Raw genomic sequence first — 24,178 nt, 5'->3', positions numbered from 1 at the left:
TGGCTTTAAGACTAGTACAATCAAATATGTGGGTAAGACTAAAGGTAGCAAAGGGGAGAAAATTTACAGCATAACAAGGGGAAATAATGAACAAAGAACTGGATGTGGAAGTTTTACAGCATTTAACAACAATGTGTAACGCTCAATGTAACACTCACTTCCAGCATTCACCATAATGTGTAATGTCAGTTAGTATAGCATCCACTGGGATGTATCACGTCAGTTACTAGCATTCACCAAGTCTAAGATTCAAGCCATGGAATGAACATCGTACTTAGCACATCAACGTATGAAGTTAGACTGAGGTTTGGATAGAACATGAATACATTAAATGTAAGAAGAAACAAAACAATATAACAAAAACAAGATTTTTTTAGTAATAGCTTATCTCAATGGTAAAGATCAACTCAGGTGCTATTTTGCCCTCACTGACATAGAGGAAAGCAGCTGGTCTTTGAAATAGACAACTGGAGAACTCTCACGAAGGTCGTGGTACACCATTTGAGACCTAAAAAAAAAAAGCCCTTGCTGAAGACAGGAGCAGATAAGAACATTTGAATAGACCCCCCCAGGGGGACAACGACTTTGTCTGCATCAGATGTGGTAAAATATACAGGTCGCAACTGGGTTGGCTTGGTCGCATGAAATACTGCAATCATCCTTTATCTTTGAAATTAATATCCATACTTGAACCATATAAAATGGAACTATACATAGCATGTAGAAACAAATCTTTAGGTGTCTGTGTCTACAGAAGAAACAAACAAATCCAACTTCAACATAATTGGCTCTAGTTTCACAAAAAAAACTTGGCACATTTTAAATCACTATACACACACACTGAATGAAGTCGTGATCAAGACTATCAACACACACACACACACATGAACACACTCCCAACAACACACTCACACCAATACACTCACTATAAACTTGAATTGTTTATTGGCTTTTTTTTTTGTTTTTTAAGTTATTCAAAACTATTGGTCAATTTTTGCCACAAAAATAATAATAATTTCAAAACCTTGCCATGTAACACACAATCTTCCCTACAATGGAAAGATGTATTGACTATAGTCACTATAGGTATTAAAACAAAAGTCAGCTAAAAAAGTGTCTCTGGGTCACGCAATTAGTCCTATGATCACAGCCTAGTTTGAATGTCACTGCTAGTCAGTTATGTGTTGCTCATGAAATATCCGCAAGCGTGATGATGCTGGGGGTCACATGCTTCTGTAAGATCATCTGCGATTGGTCAGCACTAAATGTCACAAACACTGATAGGTTATTGAGATTGAAAGTGCCAGGTCGGGTCACCCCAGCCTTCAAAGCCAACTGGGTGCTCTGCCCTTTTCCCAGGGTCAAGGTGGACTGGGTCAGTCCTATCCATCTCACTGCGTGCGTGGAAGGTGAGCTGAGCACATCGGTTGGATTAATACAGGAGCTCAGACTGTCTGGGGATTTACTCGTGTCTATCATGACTCGGACTTCTTTCTCAGTGTGGTTCTGGACCGTCAGTCCAACTGGTACCACGCACATACCTTTTGCAAATGGATGGTCTTTCTGGTGTGGGTGCGTGTATGAATATGAAACCAGCCTTGTGGTCACTTCTGGGTTCGGTGCCGGGCTCTCTTCCAGCTCGGAACCTTTGATAAACTTGAGAATCGGCTTGGTGACGGGGACCAGAGGTATAGGGTAGGAAATAGCCACAGTGTTTAGCCGATCCACATGAACGTGGTGCTGGCCCACAACTATCTTCATCTGGCCACTTTCTTGAACCACATACGCTTTCCATAAAAACACCAGAGTCAATTTGACCAGGATAGCGGCATCCAATGCTGCTGTTGATTCTGCTGCTGATTTCTTCAACGCACAGTCTGACCAGTCCTCTCTCTCGGGTGGCGTGTTCCCTGTGATGGCCTGGTGACAAAGCCAGCTGCGGACAAAGAAATCTGAGCAAGGGCTGCATGAGGTATTGACTTGATCCTTGTCAAAAGCAACTTCACTGAAGACTAAGTTCTTACAACCTAAACGAAATGAACACAAAAGCTTATGTGAGAAAAATTAAGAGCATCCCTGAAGATTTGTTTAGAATGTTATTGTCTCCCTTTATATTTGTGCCTAATCTAAAAAAAAAAAAACAACCTAGTATTTGAAAAAATGTTACTGTCTCCCTTTATATATATGTGCCTAATCTAAAAAAAAAAAAACAACCTAGTATTTGAAAAAATGTTACTGTCTCCCTTTATATATATGTGCCTAATCTAAAAAAAAAAAAAATATTTGAAAGAATGATTTTGTCTCCCTTTATATATGTGCCTAATCTAAAACAAAAAACCTAGTATTTGAAAGAATGTCAAGTTGTAGAAGATTTGTGTCCCTGAGCTATTCTTTGCTTATATGTATCTATCTCTATGTTCTCACAGACGAACTTTCATCGTTATATGTTAAGTGATCTCAAAACTATTTAAACTCCCTGATGTAAGCTAAAATAAACCTAATAAGGAAAGAACAAGATGGAAAATCTATCACTGGATTGCCGTAACTATTTCATGAAACAAGAAAATACCTTCTTCTTGTTCTTGCCTTAGTCCTTTCAAGACCAACTGAAGTGTTTCTCGACTGCCTAAACGCACACCTGAAAAAAAAAATTAAAAAGATTTGTATTCCATTTTGTAACAAACAGAAAAAAAAAAAATTAAGAAAAACCAAATTACAGTTCAACTTACCAGAGTGGTGTTTAGCTCCTAGACTGACCAATGTCCAGTTTGGGCTAACACATGAAACTTGAGTGATCTGCAACTCCTGCACATGAGGACGTTGTACTTGAACCTAAAGATAGAAGGATTATTTTTTTTTTATTATGATCTACAAGAACAGGACTATCTTAACAGGTTCATTGCTAAGGAATTCAAGGAATGTTTTCATCTGAATCACCGACCTGACTCAAGTTCTCCAATTCACAAGCAAATATGCAGGAGTTGAGTTCCTGACCCCTGATAGATGTCACCCGAGCTCCGGGACGAGATACAGTTGCTCTAACACTCAATGATTCGACTGTGTTCAATGAAGCCCTGTGTCGTATGACTCTGTGCCTATAATGTCAAAATGGGATCAATAATATCGCAGTTAGAAAAAGAAACTTTGAAATACAAAAAAAATAAGATAAGATAAGATAATTTTTCTTGATCCAATCAAATGGAAATTCAGTTTGACTACAATTGACAACCTCAGTGTAACTACTGTAACAATAACAATATAGATGCAAATATGAACAACATACACAAATATCAAGAACAAATAGTATTCCTGTTACATGCACAGCATAGTGTGAATGTGGAATGGTGGGAATGCATGTTTACCTGACAGTGGATGTGGGTTTGACTGGCTCGTAGTAAAACAAAAAATCTACTTCATGGATGCCACCTATATCATCCCCTCTCAGCCACATGGGAAGTGACACTGACTCGCCAGGGTTCAGAACCCCATTGACAATAGGAATGTCCAGCACATCGGGCAAAGAAAGAAATTCATCCTTCCCAGGCAGAGTGCTGGTCAGCGTTGAGCTGATAGAGCTGCACTGCGAGGCCCGCATCTGAAAGGTGTACGGGTACTTGGGCAGTTCGGCGCTGCTGCCAAATGTGAAGAACCTCGGATGAGTGGACGTGACCCTGAGGGATGTCAGTGGGCTTCTGCCAATGTTAGTAAACTTGATTTCTATGCACTGGACCTCGCCACACAGCAGGTGCTCAGGGAAATCACAGAAGACAACCTGAAAAGTGTAGGTCATAAAGTCACAACTATGTTGATATCTGTCATCTTATTTGTTGACTTATTGTGGTGAAAGCGCCCCTTTTGAGCTATGAGGGCAGATAATGTAAAGCTAATCTATTTCTATGGGCAATTGTTGAAGAGGGTATCATGCGGACAACACAATGATCAACAACGTAAGTCGGTGAACTCAGGGGCTATCCTAAGATTCCTAACTCCAATCCCAGTCTTCACCGGAATTTTAAATCTAGACCCTTCAGTTCAGAAGCCAAATGCTTTACCACTCTGTTACAACACTCCTGTTAACTCTATCATTAAAAATACTTTGCCCAAAAGCTCCTTATTTAAATGTTGCAAAACATTTGTACAAATGCTAATGATGAAGAAATCAAACAGTCATCTCATTGGTTTACTCATTTCTCTATTCTTAACTTTTTTTTTCTCCCCAAAACAACATTTTTTTTTAAATGTTGCATACATTTTTTGGCAGAAGAGTAAAGGATATTTTAAGTCTTCTATAAATGAGGATTATAATGAATAATAACATAATATATAATGGTGACGTGATAACAGATGAAGAAGGATAAAAGAAAAGATGGATTGAGCATTTCCAGGAGCTTCTTAGCAGACCTACTCCTGCAAACCCACCAGAGACACCGACAGCTACAAGAGACCTATCCATCAAACGCAGTGCACCCACCAAGGAAGAAATTTGCAGCGCAATCAAGCAATTGAAGAATGGTAAATCTGCAGGACTTGACAGCATCCCATTCAAAGACAGACATTTATACCAGTGTGAAGTTACTTCACCCTCTCTTCTGCAAGATATGGGAAAAAGAAGAAGTGCCTACAGAGTGGAAGGAGGGCTACCAAAGAAAGACGATCTTAGTTCCTACTCCAACTATCGAGGGATATAACTACTGTCCATTCCAGGCAAAGTGTTTAACCGCATCCTGTTAAACCGAATGAAAGATGCTGTAGATCCACATCTCCGTGACCAACAAGCTGGCTTTCAAAAGAAGAGATCATGCACAGATCAGATAGCGACACTACGCATAATTTTGAAACAGTCCATGGAATGGAACTCCCCTTCTCTACATCAGTTTTATAGACTATGAGAAGGTGTTTGACAGTGTGGACAGACAGACCCTCTGGAGACTTTTGAGACACTATGGGGTGCATGAAAAAATTACAAATATCATCAAGAAGTCCTATGAGGGGATGACTTGCAGTGCATGGCAGACAACTGACAGAGGCATTTGAAGTCCAAACAGGAGTGAGACAAGGTTGTTTACTCTCTCCCTTCTTGTTTCTACTAGCCATAGATTGGGTCTTGAAGACAGCAACAGACCAGAAGCGGAATGGTATACAGTGGACACTGTGGAAACAGCTTGACGACCTTTGCAGATGACTTGGCTCTTCTTTCTCACACACAGCAGCAGATGCAGGAAAAGATAGGCGCCGTTGCGGACAATTCAGCTAGAATGGGTCTTACCATAACCAGAGGGAAGAGCAAGGTGTTCAAGCTCAAGGCCTCCAACAATACACCCAATGCAGTCCAAGGTGAGGCGCTGGAAGAGGTGGAGAGCTTCACCTATCTCGGCAGTATCCTAGACCACCATGGAAGAACAGATGCAGATGTCAGAACATGCATTGGTAAAGCTCAAGCAGCCTTCCATCATCTAGGGAAATAAGCACTACCACCAAGATTAGGCTCTTTAACACCATTGTTAAGCCAATACTACTTTATGGAGCTGAGACCTGAAGAACCACCTTCACCACCATTAAAAAAAATTCAGGTATTCATCAATTCCTGCCTGAGGAAGATTCTTATGATCCGCTGGCCAGAAAAGATCTCAAATGACAAACTGTGGCAAAGAACAAAACAGCAGCCCGTTGAAGTAGATATCCTTCAGAGATGCTGGAGATGGATAGGTCACAACCTTCGAAAGCCTGCATTCAATATAACAAGGCAAGCCCTAACCTGAAACCCCCAAGGAAAGAGTAAGAGGGGACGGCCCAAGAATACATGGCGCAGCGATCTGGAAGCAGATGCCAAGCAGATGGGTAAGACGTGGGGACAGTTGGAGGGACTCGCCCAGAACCGAGATGCCTGGAGGAAGCTGATTGGTGACCTATGCCCCAGACGGGACCACAGGCAGAGATGAACATAATATTCAAGGTATTAATTTTGTAACTAAATGAGAAAGCAAGGTGGACTCAAACAAGGAGGGAGTTGAATTACTTCTAAACTAGGCATTTCTTCCTGAACAACCAGATCCAATCGTCTGTCTGGCCCATACAATTTCTGTGTGCGTTCCTCTTTGGTGCCATTCAACCTTTGACCCTGGGGCTCAAGTTTCTGCTTTCCTCTGACAACAACGCTGCTGACGTAGCTGGGCTTGTGCTGGTTAGCAGCTCCCTGGCTGGCATCTTGCTGCAGTGATGAATTCTGGGCCATGGAGCTGGTACCCAGATTGTAAGCCAAACCAACAATCCTGAGCTGGCCTGGTTGTCTGGGTGTCAGAGTTAGTTGAATCTAGTCAACAACAAACAACAGATAGACAATATTAATATCTGGCCTATTCTGTTCTTAAAATAAAAATCTAACCTAATTAGCATAGTCTTAATAGTAATTCAACCAGTTCAAGACATTAATAAGCTTAATATTACATTAGTGTTTTAATGTAAAATGACCTAAGAAAATGTAAGCAAATATGTGTGTTTGATTCAAAGTTTATTTCATATATCTTATTATTATTTATGGGCTTTTTTTTAATCACCAGTTGCCAGGATGGATTACAAGAATAAAAAATCAGGATATTATGAAAGCTTTTGATTTGACTTTAGTTAACATGAAGTCTATTTAATAGTATCATGCTTTCAAGAAGAACACAATGAAGGGTTGACATATAGCTATAAAGCTATCTCAATGGACCTGGCTATAAGGGATGACATAACTTGAGTTCAACCAAATAATAAAGCAATCTCATCAAAAGACCTGGCTATGTTAACAAAGGCTTCATCTTGACTAAGAGCCCTAAATAGAGTTAGTGTTTTAAAATAGTAAAAACAACATTCAAAAATGAGAAAGTTAATTCCTTATACTTATGATTAAAAAAAAACAACTACGTACATATTCACTTTGAATCCCCTGCACAATGACTTCTTTAATAACAGACGTCTGGATAATTTCATCTGCCAGGTTATTCTACATGTAGTGAGAAGAAATGAAAAGTTGTTAATTGTCTATTTGAAAAGGAAATGTACATCCAATTTTATAATATCACAAATCAAACATTAAACAAACTTTAATAATAGCCCTTTAATGTAGAAATATTCAAAAATGCCATCACTGAAAACTTATCAATAATAACAATTATAGATTTTATATAGTGATACTTTCATGCTTATAGCATGCTCAAGGCGCTATGGTCCAATCTCATTTGTGGACCAGTGGGGAGGAAAGGGTATCTGGGAGTGACTGGGAGAAGGTTTTTCCATGCTGCCTTTTGGGCGCTCAGTAAACACAACTCTGCTCGAGTCGGGTGTCTAGCCTCAAGCCCCCTTCATAGGTAGCCAAGCCAAGCCAAGGTCAAGCGTACTTGGCCCCTTGACTCCACTTCCCACAAAACCTATCAATAAAACATTTCTTCTTAGTGTAGTAAACAATTATTTTCTTTAAGAAACTTAACTGACCTTAACCCCAGATGTGACCTCATTGGAAATGACCTGCGGTGGATCAGGTCCTTGCAGAGCGGGAACAAATGTCCAGAGTAGTGAAACATCAGACAAGACCAACATGACCTGTAGAGGGTTCTCAACCTGAAGTTCAATGGCAATGCATTCTGAAAGAAAGACAACTAGAATATTACAGGACATGTGATGTGGGAGCATGGAACTTGGAGGAGCAAAGCTTTACAAATCTGCAGATTAAGTAACAATACAGAATGTGTAAGACTTGACAAATGTGGTCTCTTAAGTCACAATCTTACTGACTACACTGACTTAAGCATCGAAATTTAACTATGTTGTCTATTAAGACAAATCTTAACTGACTACGCAGCCTATTAAGACAAATCTTAACTGACTACGCAGCCTATTAAGACAAATCTTAACTGACTACATAGCCTATTAAGACAAATCTTAACTGACTACGCAGCCTATTAAGACAAATCTTAACTGACTACGCAGCCTATTAAGACAAATCTTAACTGACTACGCAGCCTATTAAGACAAATCTTAACTGACTACGCAGCCTATTAAGACAAATCTTAACTGACTACGCAGCCTATTAAGACTAATCTTAACTGACTACGCAGCATATTAAGACAAATCTTAACAGACTATGCAGCCTATTAACACAAATCTTAACTGACTACGCAGCCTATTAAGTCCAATCTTTACTGACTATGCAGCCTATTAAGACAAATCTTAACTGACTACGCAGCCTATTAAGTCCAATCTTTACTGACTATGCAGCCTATTAAGACAAATCTTAACTGACTATGCAGCCTATTAAGACAAATCTTTACTGACTATGCAGCCTATTAAGACAAATCTTAACTGACTATGCAGCCTATTAACACAAATCTTAACTGACTATGCAGCCTATTAAGACAAATCTTAACTGACTACGCAGCCTATTAAGTCCAATCTTTACTGGCTATGCTATTAAGTCAAATCTTTACTATGCTGTCTATTTATTAAGTCAAAATTTTACAGACAATCTGTATGTAAAGTCAAAACTTAACAGTCTACACTGTCTATGTCATAAATTGACAAGTTAACTGTCCATAAAATGACATCTTTACTGACCATTGTGTCTAAAATAATAAAACCTTACAATGTTGCTGCCTACAAACTATATTGTGATTTTATTTGATGTACAAGATATATGTCTTCTTAGGCATGTTGCTATTTTCGCTTTACATTTCATTGGTACAAACATAAATGTATCTAGAACAATTGGTGGCTATGATTCCTCAACACTCACCTCCAACAAATGCTATGGGACTCAATCTGTTATCTGATCTGTTTGTAAATAGCTGAGCACTGGGCTTCAGGGACTTGCCTGAGGCTTGGATCAACTTCTGCTCCAGCATCTCCCACTTCTGGGGATCTTCACCGTCACTGTCAAACCACATTCCTGTGGCCAGACTTTTTCTGCTGCCTTCTTCTGAAAGCAAAATAAGTATACTATAAAAAAAAAGAACTGAAATATATAAAATTCTGTATAAATATGATTAAGCCATAGCCTAAAGAAGGGGCGGAGGGGGAAGCTGGTGAGTGAATAAGTAGCATATTTTTCTATGCCCTCTTATATAGTTTCCCTTTCAGACCTTGTGATCTATAGGGCAGATGATGTAAAGGTCATCTGTTTCTATGGCATACGGTTAACGAGGGTGTCATGCGGCCAGCACAACAACCAATTGCCTTTAGTTTTCCCCAACTAATATCAAGTACCCATTAGACCGGGGTGGACTCAGAGGTGCCCAAAGATCCCAGAATTAAAAATCCCAGTCTTCACCAGGATTCTAACCCGAGACCCAGGTTCAGAAGCAAAAAGCTTTACTGCTAAGCCACAGCACCTCCGCCCTTTTATATAAAACACTAAATAAAAATGACATTTCATTTTTTTTAAATATCCTTGAAATAAGACAGTCTATAAGGACAATCCTGGTGGTAGAAGTGATACACTAAATAAACAGCACTTTTCAGACCATGAAAATAAAATCCCATCACAAGGTTAGGGTGAGAAATAAAAAAAACTACATCAAGTTAGAGATATCAGCTTCTGGACCGTTTTCAATATCAAAGGACCAGAACAAAAATGTTATAAAATTCTTTTAGTTCCTTAAAAAAAAATATGTCATATTTTATTACAAGACATAAACTTCAGAAGTGAGTTACCATTTTCTTTATGGGATGCAGCTAGAAGAACTTTTGTAGCATTGCTGTCCACTAGGGGAAGTGGCAGCTCTGGAAGGTGGCCGTAGGTACTGCTGTCTCTCTCTTCTTGAGTCAGTAATTGCTAGGAACATGAACATTCTATGTTAACCATGAACTACACAATGCTAAGACTGAATCTGTCTTGTTGAGTTCAAAGTCTTTACAAATTGTGGGCACAGAAGGTTTAAAAAAAACAAACATATGATTAAGTAGCTAAGATATGTAACTACATGATTTCTATCTAGAAATTTCAACTACTGATTAAAATCAAGCATAAGTGTGATAGGAAAACTTTTAAAAAGTGGCAAAAATTTAAAATAAAATCAATAGTAATTTTGTTCTTAATCTTTTGAAGTTAAAAATAAAAAAATTAAAAATGAAATCTTGTCATCTTTTTTTTTTTTAAATAAGTTTTTTTTTCCTCATAGTTCTCAGTAATTTTTCTAAAGCATGCTTTGTTACAATGAAAATGTTGACATTGAGATATTAGGATTTCCGCAAGGTGATAAGAAATTTTTATGGCTTTAAAATTTACAGTTTGACCAGAATGCCCCCTTTTTTTATTGTTCAATGTTTACTTAAAGCTTCATTCAAATGTTTCTCTTATGTTCTTGGCCAGACACAGAATGAAGACTTACCTTATAGACAAAAAGATATTCCCTGAGAAAAGCAGCTTGCTGGGAAGTTGGCTGCTTGCTCTCCGCTGTCAGGAGGTGCTTAAATGCTGCTGCTGCACTCTCCAGTTGCTTGAGGTTGAAGGACTGTCTGCCAATGGTGAAATGAATGTGATCCTGGAAGATGGAATTAAATAAACAAAAGTCAAGAACCTAGTCACATATTATTTCATTAACTTCCATATTAAAACAACATTTCAAGAACAATTCTAGTTTCTAGTCTGTTAGAAGTTGGGCAACATTTGTGTGATTATATTAGAGATTATAATGAGACACAAAAGAATGAATTAAAACAGGCATGAATGAGTGTACTTATCCATACGCCTTCTCCTTCACTTCTGACTTGTGACACACACATGCAACACCTTTTTTTTAAATTATTATTTAATATACTAGGAACTAGGAACTATTTAGGGGTGGTACAGAGAAGTAATATGGTGGAGTTTTCCCAGTGTGCTCGGCTTTTGGCCTCACTTGTAATCTGAGGTTCTTGGGATGTGAGCCTTGGAAATAGGAATGCAATAATTTACATCTGCTTGGATCTTTCCCAGACAGAAGTTTGTTCAGACAGGCTGATGGAGGCAAGCTTTCATAGGTCTAGAGTTCCAAGAGTCTTGGAAGTTCATCAATGTTATCCCTTACAGAAAAATTCACAAAACACAAGGACAAACCTCTGCTATGGACCAATGCTTGGCTTTGTACACTTGTAGGGCTTGAGTATAACATCTCAAGGAATGTTTCCTCTGTTAATAGGTAGTAGAAAAGAAATCAATAGTTAAACAGTACAGCACTCACCTATGTATCATTTCAACAATATATGTAGAATACTTGGTGAAAGTATTTTTTTTTTTAATAATGAAGCAAAAAAAAAAACACAAATAATAATGTTTATGATGAATTAATGGTTTTATACTTTGTATTGCAATGTCAACTTTTTAAAAAAATACTTTGAATATTGCCAGAAACAACAGCAATAGCTGAGCAATAGAAAATAGGCAATGGACTGTACAAACACTGACTGCTGTTTTTATTCCAGTCTTCACATGGGTGCACCAGTAAACCATCCTGATGTTACCTACCTGTCCTGCCTTGTTAAATCTGTGGCCAGCCAGTATCATGTGGAATGAATATTTCCTCACCATGGGAACTTTAAGTGCCAAGAAACAATGTGCAGCTTGCTCCAAGAACAGAGCACTTGTCAAATCAGAGTCCTAAGAGACACAGAGAATGTCAGTAGGATATTATTATTTTAAGTACAAAAATAAAACATTCATTTACACTTTTATTATAAAAAAATAGCTACAAATAATTCTGTAATAAGACTAATAATAATAATAATAATAATAGCAATGTTTTTGATTCTAAGGGGAAAGTGTTTCACATGACTATGCAAATAAGTCTATATTATTAACATATAACATTATTAGTTCAAGTTTGTGTCCCTAATTAACTACTTTCTAGTCAATTAACCACAAACAGTAAATACATAAAATATTACTAACGGTACACATATTTATGAGTGAACATAGCAGACTATGAAGTACATGTCTTCTGAAACTAGGAGTCTTAAGTGAAGATTAAAATTTTGAATTGGAATTTTTAGGGCCTCTGCGAGTCTACCTAGATTCAATGTTTAAATCACACCTTGATTCCATGTTTTACACATGTTTTACCCACACCTAGATTCTATGTTTTAGTCACACCTAGATTCCATGTTGGACATTTTTTAGTGTGAAAAGTCAAGTTGGTTGGTCATTGTGCTGGTCATGCGACACTTTCATTAACAAATATCAGCAAACTTTACAATCATAGACAATGGATCCAATTCTCTTCAGCCCATAAGTTAAGAGCATTTAGTTTAGTGGCCAACTGTTGAACATAGCATACAGTCGTGGCTTACTAGAAGAAAAGTTTCCATTCTTGCAATCAGCTCAACAAGTGATTAGCCCAACAAGCCTACAGCAAACATGGCTTAAATACTCCCTCTCTCCCTCAGTCATTCTCTAATGTGACATGGATTAATTATCATATCTTTTGTAACCATGAGGTCAAGAATAAATAGAATTACAAAACTACTGGCACAGACCTCACTGGTCATCTTCAGGAACTGAGTGGCTGCTTCATTGTACATGCCACGCTTCTTCAGACACTCTGTACTGGTCAGCGTTGCCCTAGTGGCATAGTGCAGATTTCTGGGGAGAAAGAAAATACCATTTCTAGTTAGAAAAACAAAGCTGTACAGCTGCATCCCATGGTACAACAAAATGTTTGTAGTAATTAAGATTGTAAACAAAGAAAATTTTTTTTTAATAAGGATTACTGGTACATTTCTGTCAATAAAATAAAATTCAAAGATTTAAAAAGTGACATATGCTGTAAACAAAAATATACAAAGAACCCTGTTATGGCTTTAAAAATAAGAAAAAGCCTAAGTATAGTTAAGTGGAAAAAAAAATGGTTTGGTTTGGAAAAATAATTTAAGTAAATATGGAACAAAAAACTAATTTTTCTGGATTTCTGAAATGATTCCTCACTTTTTAAAATGTATGTTTGTTTTGTCACTCTACGTAATTATTGAGTTAGAGGTAAATATGAAAATAATAATAAAGGACATAAAGCTTCAACATAACTTTCCTTTTGTGGTTTAAGGTCTATTGTGTGCCTAAACACTTCTTTGCAATAAAAAAAAAAGTGTCACCTGCATGAGGTTAAATAAGTAGATATAGCAGTCTCCATGTAATGATGTGGATATTGTTTCTGACTTTGGTTGCCCTGAAGAAATATTGATAAGCAAGCCATTTCCTGAAGAGTAAAAGATTAACATTAGATGGACTGAGACTTATCTTGAGCTGTGACTTAGAAACATCTACCAAAAAAAAAATAGTTTTACCAAAGCGCCAGCAAAGTGTAACCAAGCCTGGTCATTGTTGAAATCTTTCTTGGCAGTGTGGTAAGTGTTATAAGCAAACTCATACATTTGAAACAAGAATGCAAGATCTGCCAGACGCCTTAGTTGTAGTTCAGGGGCATCTTTAGTGTACCTACAAAAAAAGTAGTCATATACTTTTAAACTACATACAAATATTTAATAGTTATAAATACACAATGACCTGGTGCTTCAATAAACCAACCATTATTAGCATTTCAGAATTTTCTAAGACTAGTCTATAAAAGTTTTATATGTCTACTTACACAATAGCTGTACAAAGCTAAAGTTATGTCTACTTACACAATAGCTGTACAAAGCTAAAGTTATGTCTACTTACACAATAGCTGTACAAAGCTAAAGTTATGCCTACTTACACAATAGCTGTACAAAGCTAAAGTTATGTCTACTTACACAATAGCTGTACAAAGCTAAAGTTATGTCTACTTACACAATAGCTGTACACAGCTAAAGTTATGTGTACTTACACAATAGTAGTACTCTGTGATGCAGGGATCGCTCCAGAAGGTTTAGTACCAAACCATTTCTTGGTGGCACTCAGAAAAGATCTGTGAATACCTTTTCTTGATGTCAGCTATAGTTAAAAGAAAATGTGAATTGTGAAGCAAATTCAATCACTCATGACTCAAACATCAGAACCTATTGTCACACCATTGTTTGTTAGATATTGTGACATGAACTAGTCAGGAATCACAGAGTACACTTAAACTTCATGGGTAACATGTTTCACATGAAAGTTTGCGTGGAATGATGGGTAAAAAGTCTTGTTCTGAGAGCAGAAGAGTGTTAACATTTTTATTTTTTTTATTTTTAAGCAATCAATACTTGATTTACTTTTGTTTGACATAAAAGTTATTTACCTTTGACTTGAACATTTTTTGGATGCAATGTGTACAATCTCTAAACAACTTTTCATTAAATGAGCAATATTAATCAAAAATAGAAAAGAAAAGTTTTACAACAAAAATCTTCTAAAATCTAACCTGCTCATTCAAAAGTTTCATCTGTCTTTCTGCCCAAGGGATGAGGGCTCTGACCACAAACTCATGCATGAATATACGCAGGCGATCGTGATCACTCGGAGAAAGGCACATACCATGTGTCCTATTCTGGGGACGATCAACTGCATTCTTGTAGTGACTAGAGTACAGAGAATGACGTCCATCTCCTGAAACACCCAAAAAAAACACCACTTTCCTTAAAGTTGGCCCGTCTTTGACATGAAACTATTGCACAAAAGAATAATGAAATGAAGTTGCAAAACTATAGTTCAAGCTTAATGAGGGACAAACCTTGATAACCACTGGCTGCAGCTGTGGGGTCACTGTCAGGTGAGGGTGTGTTACGACTAGGTGGGGTTGTCGGAGAGGCCAGTGGGTGACTAAATGGGTCGCAGGAGAAAGAGGATGTTATGCCAGAAGAGCCTGAGAAGCGGACAACAAAAACTTTTGTTAAAAAACTTTCGCAGTAATTCTTGAAGGATAACGAAACAAAACAAAACAACTACTGAAATTTAATGTCAACAAAATGAACTAGATGTTTGAAATTTAATGTCAACAAAATGAACTAGATGTTTGAAATTTAATGTCAACAAATGAATTAGATGTTTGAAATTTAATGTCAACAAATGAACCAATGTTTCAAATTTAAAGTCAACAAATGAACTAGATGTTTGAAATTGTAATGTCAACAAATGAACTAGATGTTTGAAATTGTAATGTCAACAAATGAACTAGATGTTTGAAATTGTAATGTCAACAAATGAACTAGATGTTTAAAATGTAATGTCAACAAATGAACTAGAAGTTTGAAATTTAATGTCAACAAATGAACCAATGTTTCAAATTTAATGTCAACAAATGAACTAGATGTTTGAAATTGTAATGTGAACAAATGAACTAGATGTTTGAAATTTAATGTCAACAAATAAACTAGGTGTTGGGAAATTAAAGTTCAGTAGTTTGAAAAATTTAACAACTTATTTAAATAAATTAGTCACAGTCTTAGCTACACTATGTAGTATATTTCAATCACATAATTTATGTTATTTTTTCAGACTAATGACAAAATTGTCACTTATGGAACAAGAATGCTGAAAATGACAGAATGTCTTACTCTAAGCATGTAATGCAGTTTTCAGTTTTCCTATGAAGCTAGCGACCTTAATTTCCTCAGTTACAAAGCAAGTAAACCAAACAAAGCAAGAATGTGCACACAAATAAAAAGCTCCAAATCTCCAAGCAATATTAGTGGCCAGGAAAATTAATGCAAATGTAGTTTGATAACATGTTTCATTTAAACTATTATTTTATATAACAAAATAAAAATTAATGGAAATGTATTTTGGTTATAATTTTCATCTAAACTATTATTTTCTCTAACAACACAATAACAACAAATAAAAACCAAAGCTGTACTTGTTCAAATAGTTGTCAGTGTGTGATGTGAGACTTGGCTAAAGTAATTACCCACCAGACTCTTCCATGTTGTTGTCATAGAAGGAATCAGTCAGACCATTGTTTGAACCATTGTCTGGGTTGCCCTCAGAGAGATGGGATGGGAAGACTGGGGACTCATCCAGATGGTCATAGTCCATATTTTCCTGAGAAATGAACCATTACAGATAAGTCAACAAAGCAATTTTTATTCCAATGGAGCTTCAAGATAATTGATCCATCTTGTCTTATTTTATTATCTTGCAGGACTTAACAGTCATAAAAAGTAAAAGTTTCCCAGGATTTCAACCAGGAACCCTTTGGTTTGGAAGCCAAGCCCTTTACCATTAAGCCAGCATGCATTGCCATTACAGTATCAGGCAAACATCAACCTCCAGATAAATATTGATAAAATCGAAGTTTAACATATTGGCTACAGGTCAACTAGCAAGTATTGGCTTGGGGACAACTAGCAAGTATTGGCCATGGGTCAACTAGCAAGCATTGGCTACAGGTCAACTAGCAAGTATTGACAACAGATCACTATGGGTCAACTAGCAAATATTGACAACTGGTCACTACGGGTCAACTAGCAAGTATTGGCTATGAGTCAACTAACAAGTATTGGCTACGGTCAAGTAGAAAGTATTGGCTACAGGTCAACTAGCAAGTATTGGCTATGGGTCAACTAGCAAGTATTGGCTACAGGACAACTAATAAGTATTGGCTAAGGGTCAACTAGCAATCTTGTCAATGTTAGGCATACAGAGCTTGATGAAAGAGAACTTTTCACCTGTTTAGACAATGTTATCACAATGCATGTCATGATGTTGCATGTCTAAAAAGAAAAGCAGGAGCCGTCCATCAAACACTACAGCCTATTGGGGCAAAAAATAAGTTAACTTGGTGACTAAAAGCCATATCCCAATGCAATCATTGTCCCAACGGCCTGCTACGCCATTGACACGAAAGCATAAAAAAGAAAAAGAGGCTAAACATGGTGATGGCTGAGAAAATTTCCTAGTTCTTCTTCTTCATCGTTCTCATTGTTATGTTGGAGTGTTCATACGACTAGACCAATACATGAGATGAACTGCGAAGTGGTTTCTAAATCAGGGAGCTCTCCATATAGTTTTCTTTCTATTGGGGTGATTTGGGGCCAATGTCTTATACGGGCCTCTTGGTAAAGAGAGCAGTTTTGGAGGACGTGGTCCTAGTGATAACATGCAAAAGATGATGTCACCAATACAGAAATCCTTTCCTACATGAGCACTTGTCTCAGAGTGAAGTGGTGACAGAATGTTGTACGAGATTCATTGGACAAGTCCATAGACAAAACTAAACATCTTTACCAAAGTGTGACGTAACATGGAAGCCAAAGAAAGAAGGCAGCCTTTATTGAACACCATCTCAGAAGAACAAAAATCTATGGGCACTAGCTGGGAAGCTGCCTATGACTAATCTCTGATTAACCCTATCCCTACGCACCAAACAGCAGAACCTATTTAAAGTGTTTAGAGCATATCAAAAATTACAAATCTACATTTAATTCCTGTCTTATATGTATATAAAATAAGGTCTAAAAAATTATTTTTTTTAAAGTAGCAGTGAAGATAATTTGTACAGGTGACATTATGCAGCAGTGTATAAAGTTTGTGAATTATCTTCTGAAGATTTACAAAATTTGAGGTGTGGAAATAATTTAAAATGACTTTCTTGTATTGCCTGAAATTTATTTTTTGCTGTTAACTACTTGATTTAGACAAATTGTTTTCATAAAATAGAAACAATATATCTAAAATATCTTTTTGAATTGTCTTCTCTTTTCTTATATATATATATATTTCTGCTGTCAGTAAGAGAAAAGTATACAAGGACAATAAATAAATAAAGATATCAGTTTAATGCTTCCAAACACAATAACAAATGAAATATATATATATACATATTTTATGCTACCAGTGAAGCTACTGTTATTTTTATTGTATTTCTTTGTAAGCTTACTCCTTAGTATTCATTGATTCAGCCTTTAAACTATAACTCTTCATACAAGGTGGATACTAAGGAGTTTAAAAAAAAAAGTTGAAATAGGTCAGCATAATATCAATTATAGTTCAGCTGATTACCAGTGAGTGGGAAGTCTTGGTAAGAAATTGACTCCAAGGGTCTGGCTGTAATGGTGCTCCAGTCCTCATAGAGTCCAATGTGTTTTTGGATCTGGAATTGATCTGCAACAGGTGACAGATGTGCACCCCAAATGTTGCCTTCATGCTTTGGTAGATTGCTTCTGCTCTGTAAGACATTAAAAAAACAACAACATGCATTTATATTAATAAACTTAAAATATCCACAATGCATAGCTGCTGTCAAGAAGCTTTTTAAAGGTTACTAAAGAACTAAATCAATATACAGTGAATGTACATCACAAAAAAAAACTTTTACGAAATACAAAACCCACATTAAATTCACAACAGTTGCAAATAATTTAGACTTCATACAAATACTTATTAATGTAACTGCCTTCTAAATCTTGAAGACAGAACTTTTTTTTCCCCAGGCACAGAGTAAAATGTACTGTTTAAAGATGTTAGGTTTTAAGTTCCAGTTATCACAAAATATTGATAAAACCTGCTCCCATCAAATATCACATAATAAAGTTTTATTATATATATATCATAAAAAAATCAATATGTGAATGACTCCTCAATATTTTGATAAGTGAGTATAACCAGTGTGTAGTTTGTAAATAAAGGGCAAGTAGACCTGTAACTTGTAGCAAGAAGCCATGTTGTTGAATTAAATACTGTTGGCCTAATGTCAGATGTTAATTCTGTTGTTAATAACCATTGTCATCATCTATCCACTTTTAGTGGGTAAGTTAATTGTATTTTTTCTTATTAGAGCTTGGTTTATGCTACATTTTCTAGAGGATGTTGATTAGTTTGTTAGAATTAGACTATATCAATTTGTAACAATGTTACTGTTATAGGGGCCAGTGACTGTGTGTTATCGTGTGAGAAGATGCAGTAACTTTGTATGATCCAAGAATTGAACTACACGCACGAGAAGCAGCTGATGAGTTGATAGTTGTGTACCTTTATATTGATGGAAGACTACTGAGTTACTTCGCCATAAAAGACAAGTTTTTGTAATGTCAATATAGTCATGTGTATTTTTTGTTAAATACTGTTAGCTATTGGTGATTAACCTATAGAATTGATTTTCATTTTCTTTATCATACTAATTGTATTATTATTTTCATTGTTCTATTATAAAAAAAACACTTATGTTCATGGAAACACCCCTTGGCATCAATTATTTTTATTATAATTGGTTTCTATGTTCCTAACACCAAGTAATCTAAAATTTATTTCCATTTTAACCTAACATGCTCTCGTGATTTATATGCACAGTTAAGATAGACACCTAATTCATAATTGCCACTGTCACATACACTGATATGATTTATTATCCTCAAGGAAACATGTCTTACAATTCGCATCATACCTAACAAAACATGTCAGTTATAGAAAACAGAATGAACATTATGTATAGGTACTTGTGGAGATGTTAGTACTACCTGGATTGCTCCCCATCAACAACGTCGTGAAGTAAGACATAGTAGTGCAGTATACCCTGGCAGAACCAGCGCGGAAGTTTATTCGGATACTGCTGCTGCTGAGTGACCTGCTGGTTGGCTAGTGACGTGAATGTGCTCAGTGGATCCCCGTTGCTAGAAGCAACAACAAATATGCCTGGCGTTGGTTTAAGGAAAAATGTTTTTGTAAGTTAAAAGCTGAGCTATAGTACAATATTTGTTGTTTTTTTAACTTATCGCTTATCTACTCTGGCCACATTGTGTGGTTGTCACATGTGTACAAGGATACATGAGAGACAGTGGTTGAGATACTCATGGTCTGATGGAGGTAACACTTGAAAGTACACATCTCTCCAGTTCTCAAACCAAGGACTTGATGCTAAAAAACAATGACAATTAAACAAAAGTAAAATTATGTCAATATCTTGGAATGACTGTAAAAAAAAAAAATCCCCTTTTAACCTTGCAAACCATGGGACAGATAAGCTAAAATAAAATTCATTTGTTTCCATACAAGGCAATTATGACTAAGACTGCTTTTTATTGATCCTTACTGAAAATGTGTTGTAATTGCAAGGACTCTTTTTCAATTAAAAAAAAAAATAATTCTATAAAAGACTTGATTGAGTGACTACACACAGTCATCTGAATCTTTTTTTTTTGGTTATGTAAAAACATTCATTTATAGAGATTTATATTAATACACAAAATAACAATAACTGCTGAATATTTCTTATCAATTTTTGCATCATTCCAACAACGTAGTTAAAAGCAGTAGAGAATACAATGTAATGTAATTATATTTAAAGTAACTATTAAATTATAACTTCACTAACTAAGAAAAATTGTAAAGGGAGCCTAATTAAGAATCAAGCTACTCACAGTTCAACTGAAGGTCATAATTTCCAATAGAAATTCTGTCATTAGCACCAGGTTCCTGTGTGAGACCATACGTAGACGCAACAGCATCATTCAGCTGCTTTTTAATGACATTTTGTTGAAGAGGCTGGGCAGCCATGTCACAGGCACTAATGCGTAGATTGTGAATGGAATGAGTTCCATTGTTGGCATCTCTGATGTGAACTATGACAAAAAAGGATTTGTTTGTTTTTTTGTTTTTTTTACATTTATGTATTAGAAGTACTTGATGCTAGTATTTTTATTTTTTATAGACTTAAATTTATTAATAAAATTTTCTTTTGAAGTTTCTTAAGCATTACAAAATTATAGCTATGTTACATTCAAACCAGCCTTTGAAATAGTATTATATTATATAATATTATATATTACCCCATTATTTTACCATTTCTATTACCTTGGCTTCATCAACTACAATAATGTGCTACTGGTTATAGATCTAGACATTAACAAGATAGCTTCTATCAAAAAGGCAATGGTTGCAGAAAAAAAGTTTGGTACAATGCTTTGCTGACTTTCAAGACAAAACCCTAGTCTACAGGACCTGTGTATTAAGCACTCTGCTATATTATATATAGTGAAACACGGTGCACCTATTCCTGGCAGAAGAAAAAAAAAAGCTGAATACCTCCAATGCTTAAGGGAGATTCTTAAAATTAGGTGGCAATAGGAGGTCCTATAAAGAGTAGGATGTCATGGTTTGAAAATATTCAGAATGCCATAGGGTCAATATATATGTACTGGACAGATCCACTAAGATGGGCAATCTTTAAGTAGGGGTCCGGGATGGTAGATGTTGTATACACCAGAAGAAAGAAGAAGGCTGCAGCATCTGGTGATTACAAATATGCCTAACATGTGAGTGCAAATGTGTATCTAGGATTGACTTCTTTAATCAGATGAAATACATGTAGCAAAAGGAAAAGATTGCCTAAAGTCACAAAATGCTAAGTTCAGATCTGAAGGAGGTACATTTTTTTTCCCTTCTAAGTGGGACCAGTAAAGTGGAACTTTTTAATACAAATGAACCTAAGTTATAAGGCTACTAACAATCAATTTGATATAGCTAGAGCCTAAACTATACAAATTATAAAAAAGATAAAGATGCCCCATCTTACAAACTTATATTCCTTTTAGACATTTTAATCATAATTACTAATTACTCCTATTGCCATGTATGTAAGGCGGAAAACAGATTTGTAACTAAAAATGCAATTTTGAAGTTCAACATTCATTTTTTCTGTAAAGCTACTACCTGTCATGTATTTGTTTGTTGTTTTAGATAGAGCAATGTTTGTGTAAGCTGTCATATCAATAAATGTTTTAAATTCATTTTTATTATGAGTTTGTGCATTTGACAGTATTACAAAGTATAGAAATTCAGAGGAACATAATTCAATTTTAACTTCTTTGTGTTCTTCTTTGAAAAGGTAAGAAACATATTTTTTTATATTATTATATGTAAATTTAGCATATTTATGCTTAAAAATGAATGTTGTAAATATTGTTACACAAGAAAATGAAAAAACATTTACCTTGTCTTAAATAAAATTTAAAAAATTACCTTGAGTTGTGACCTAATTTGTCCGTCCTAACACAAGGCTAGAAAAGAATATTCCCCAAAAAATAAAATACTTCCAATTTCAATATAAAAACACGTTTTTTAGGCCCTTAAACATGTTTTAGATAATTTGGGGGTTTTAAAGTACTGTTGTTTTTTTTTTTTCCTTTTAGCAAAAGTGCCTGCCCGGATGTCCGTCTCAGAGAATCAAGGTCATTTGAATCCGATTTATTTATTTTTTGTTCATTCTCCCAGGAAATTTCAATGTGAGAGCATCTATACAACGTGCATTTTCAACAGTTCTAATATAGAACCATTTGATTCCAATAGGTCTTTAATATTAAAATAGTTCTTTTAAAAGCTTTATTGTCCAACTTTATTCTATAGTTTTTTAGTTTAGAAATGTTGTCAATGCTTATATGTGCGCGGACCACATTTAGCTATGTCTTGATCTAGTAATCTAGATCTAGATGTAATTTTTATCAAAGGTAATTATAGACTGTAGTTTCTATACATTATTCAGTTGAAAATATCAATTTCGTAAGTAATTATTCTGCTTTAATATTAATTTATTATAATTCCTAATCGTGCCATAAAAATAATAAATATATACAATTTTTAAAATATACAAAGATTAACATTCACAAGGTATAGTCTACATCTATTCTAGTCTACAATTGTAAGATCTAGATCTAGATTCTAAATTTAGCAAAGGCTCACTTTCTGATATTCAATGCATATAAATTTAATGTAATCTAGCTTGACAATAGGATTATGTAATAGTAATACCACTCCTAGATTTAGTAGATCAGATCTAAATATAGTTGATATTCATTTAATAAGTATTTTGATAAATAATATCCTAATTTAGATCACATCTATCATCAAAAATGTAATATTATATAAAAAATAACATGATGATAAAGAAAAATGTAATTTTTAACTGGGACGGTGGCGGGTGAGGGGCTTATTTATTTGAAAATATTAATAATAAGCTGTTTTTTTTTAAATCTTCTATAAGTATACTTTTCTTTGTGACTCATTTTTCTGTTTTTGTGGATTTGTGAAATTCATGGATTAATAGAATATATCTTCTGTGAGTGATGGATTTTTCAATATTAGGGTAAGTGTGTTTGACCTCATTTTTTATGTTAAATACTTGTGACTTATCTGATGTTAATGATTTTTTTTTTAATTCTACTGGTCTTGGGCATTAAAATTGATATATATAACATGTTGAAAAAGATGATGTTTTTTTATTTAGGGGGATATAAGGTATAATTTGCAACCTTTTTTTACTGAAGAGGTGGGGTCTGGGTAGGCTCAATTAATAGACATAAATGTTTTGTAAGATAAAATTATAAATTGTGGCAAATCATGTCATTGCTAGTGATTAGGAATATCATTATCAGATCTCTAAAAATCAAGCTATCTCTAATCTGTTACTAGTACTACTGTTAGTACTATTATTCTATAATTATAATTAACTATTATTCTACTCATCAGTAATTGAGTAATGATCAGTTAATATGTACTTGAAATAAATCTAAATAGTCCACAATCTGTACACTAGTATCTAGATCTAGTAGTACACTACACTACTGACTACATTACCCATCACATTAGTCATTAGTACATACAAGCAGATCTAGATCTAAATCTAGTACAGTACTGTGAGTGCAGCCACAGGTCAGCTGTTAACCTTCCCTTTTTTTATGTTTATTTCTTTTATTTACTTAGTTTTACTTTTACTTACTATTAATCTAGAATCTAGATCTATTTAGCATATGAACATTAAAAGTTAAGTTGACAGATTCTTATTGAGCATGATAACATAATGTATGGTCTCAAATAATAAGTATTGTATACTATAGACAGTATAGACAATTGAAAATAGACTAGCGATATTCTCAGTAACTTTATTACTTACCTTCACTGGATAATCGACAAAATGGTTGGATAAGCTGCACAAAAGTCAAATTATTTTTCTGGCATAACAACTGTGCATCAGCACTGCAAAGCACAGCTATGTGTGGGCTAAATGTATTCTGAATGAATTCACTTGCACTTTCTTTACACTGTGACATGGCTCAGGTTATCTTGAGGACACAAGACGATGGGGTTATATTTGATAACATTAGTTTACCATTTCTTGTGTTGTATCCAATTCACTGTCATGCGCCATTTTGACTGACTCCGCCACTTCCGGAATATTACGTTTAGAAAGATAGATAAATATGAGGGTCAGAGGTTATCACCTATAACCGTTTGACCTTAAACAACCCTTAACCTCTCCAACTTAACCAAGCCAGGAGGCAGAAG

The 24,178-nt window shown here is 35.3% G+C and overlaps 1 protein-coding gene across 3 annotated transcripts; it reads right to left on the bottom strand.

Annotated features, from left to right (window-relative positions):
• Positions 1–597: 597 nt before the first annotated feature.
• Positions 598–24,074, bottom strand: LOC106079171 (trafficking protein particle complex subunit 8-like). 3 transcript variants are annotated; one of them, XM_056034536.1, is made up of 25 exons: positions 23,787–24,074; positions 20,260–20,460; positions 19,667–19,756; positions 19,360–19,534; positions 17,906–18,071; positions 15,817–15,946; positions 14,637–14,768; positions 14,328–14,512; positions 13,812–13,918; positions 13,288–13,438; positions 13,096–13,199; positions 12,484–12,589; positions 11,477–11,608; positions 11,069–11,140; positions 10,362–10,514; positions 9,685–9,805; positions 8,768–8,950; positions 7,471–7,619; positions 6,908–6,982; positions 6,017–6,310; positions 3,363–3,772; positions 2,942–3,095; positions 2,730–2,832; positions 2,570–2,638; positions 598–2,027 (listed from the first exon to the last, which is right to left on the bottom strand). In XM_056034536.1, exons 1-25 carry the CDS (start codon positions 23,941–23,943, stop codon positions 1,189–1,191), a joined length of 4,458 nt encoding a protein of 1,485 aa, XP_055890511.1. In that variant the 5' UTR covers positions 23,944–24,074; the 3' UTR covers positions 598–1,188. The 3 variants fall into 3 exon arrangements, with proteins under 3 accessions (XP_055890511.1, XP_055890512.1, XP_055890513.1); XM_056034537.1 differs by having other exon boundaries at positions 8,768–8,947; XM_056034538.1 differs by lacking the exon at positions 14,637–14,768.
• Positions 24,075–24,178: the final 104 nt, after the last annotated feature.

This window comes from Biomphalaria glabrata, chromosome 7, assembly GCF_947242115.1.
Source record: "Biomphalaria glabrata chromosome 7, xgBioGlab47.1, whole genome shotgun sequence".
NCBI lineage: Eukaryota > Metazoa > Mollusca > Gastropoda > Planorbidae > Biomphalaria > Biomphalaria glabrata.
This window is presented reverse-complemented; position numbering and strand designations above follow the sequence as displayed.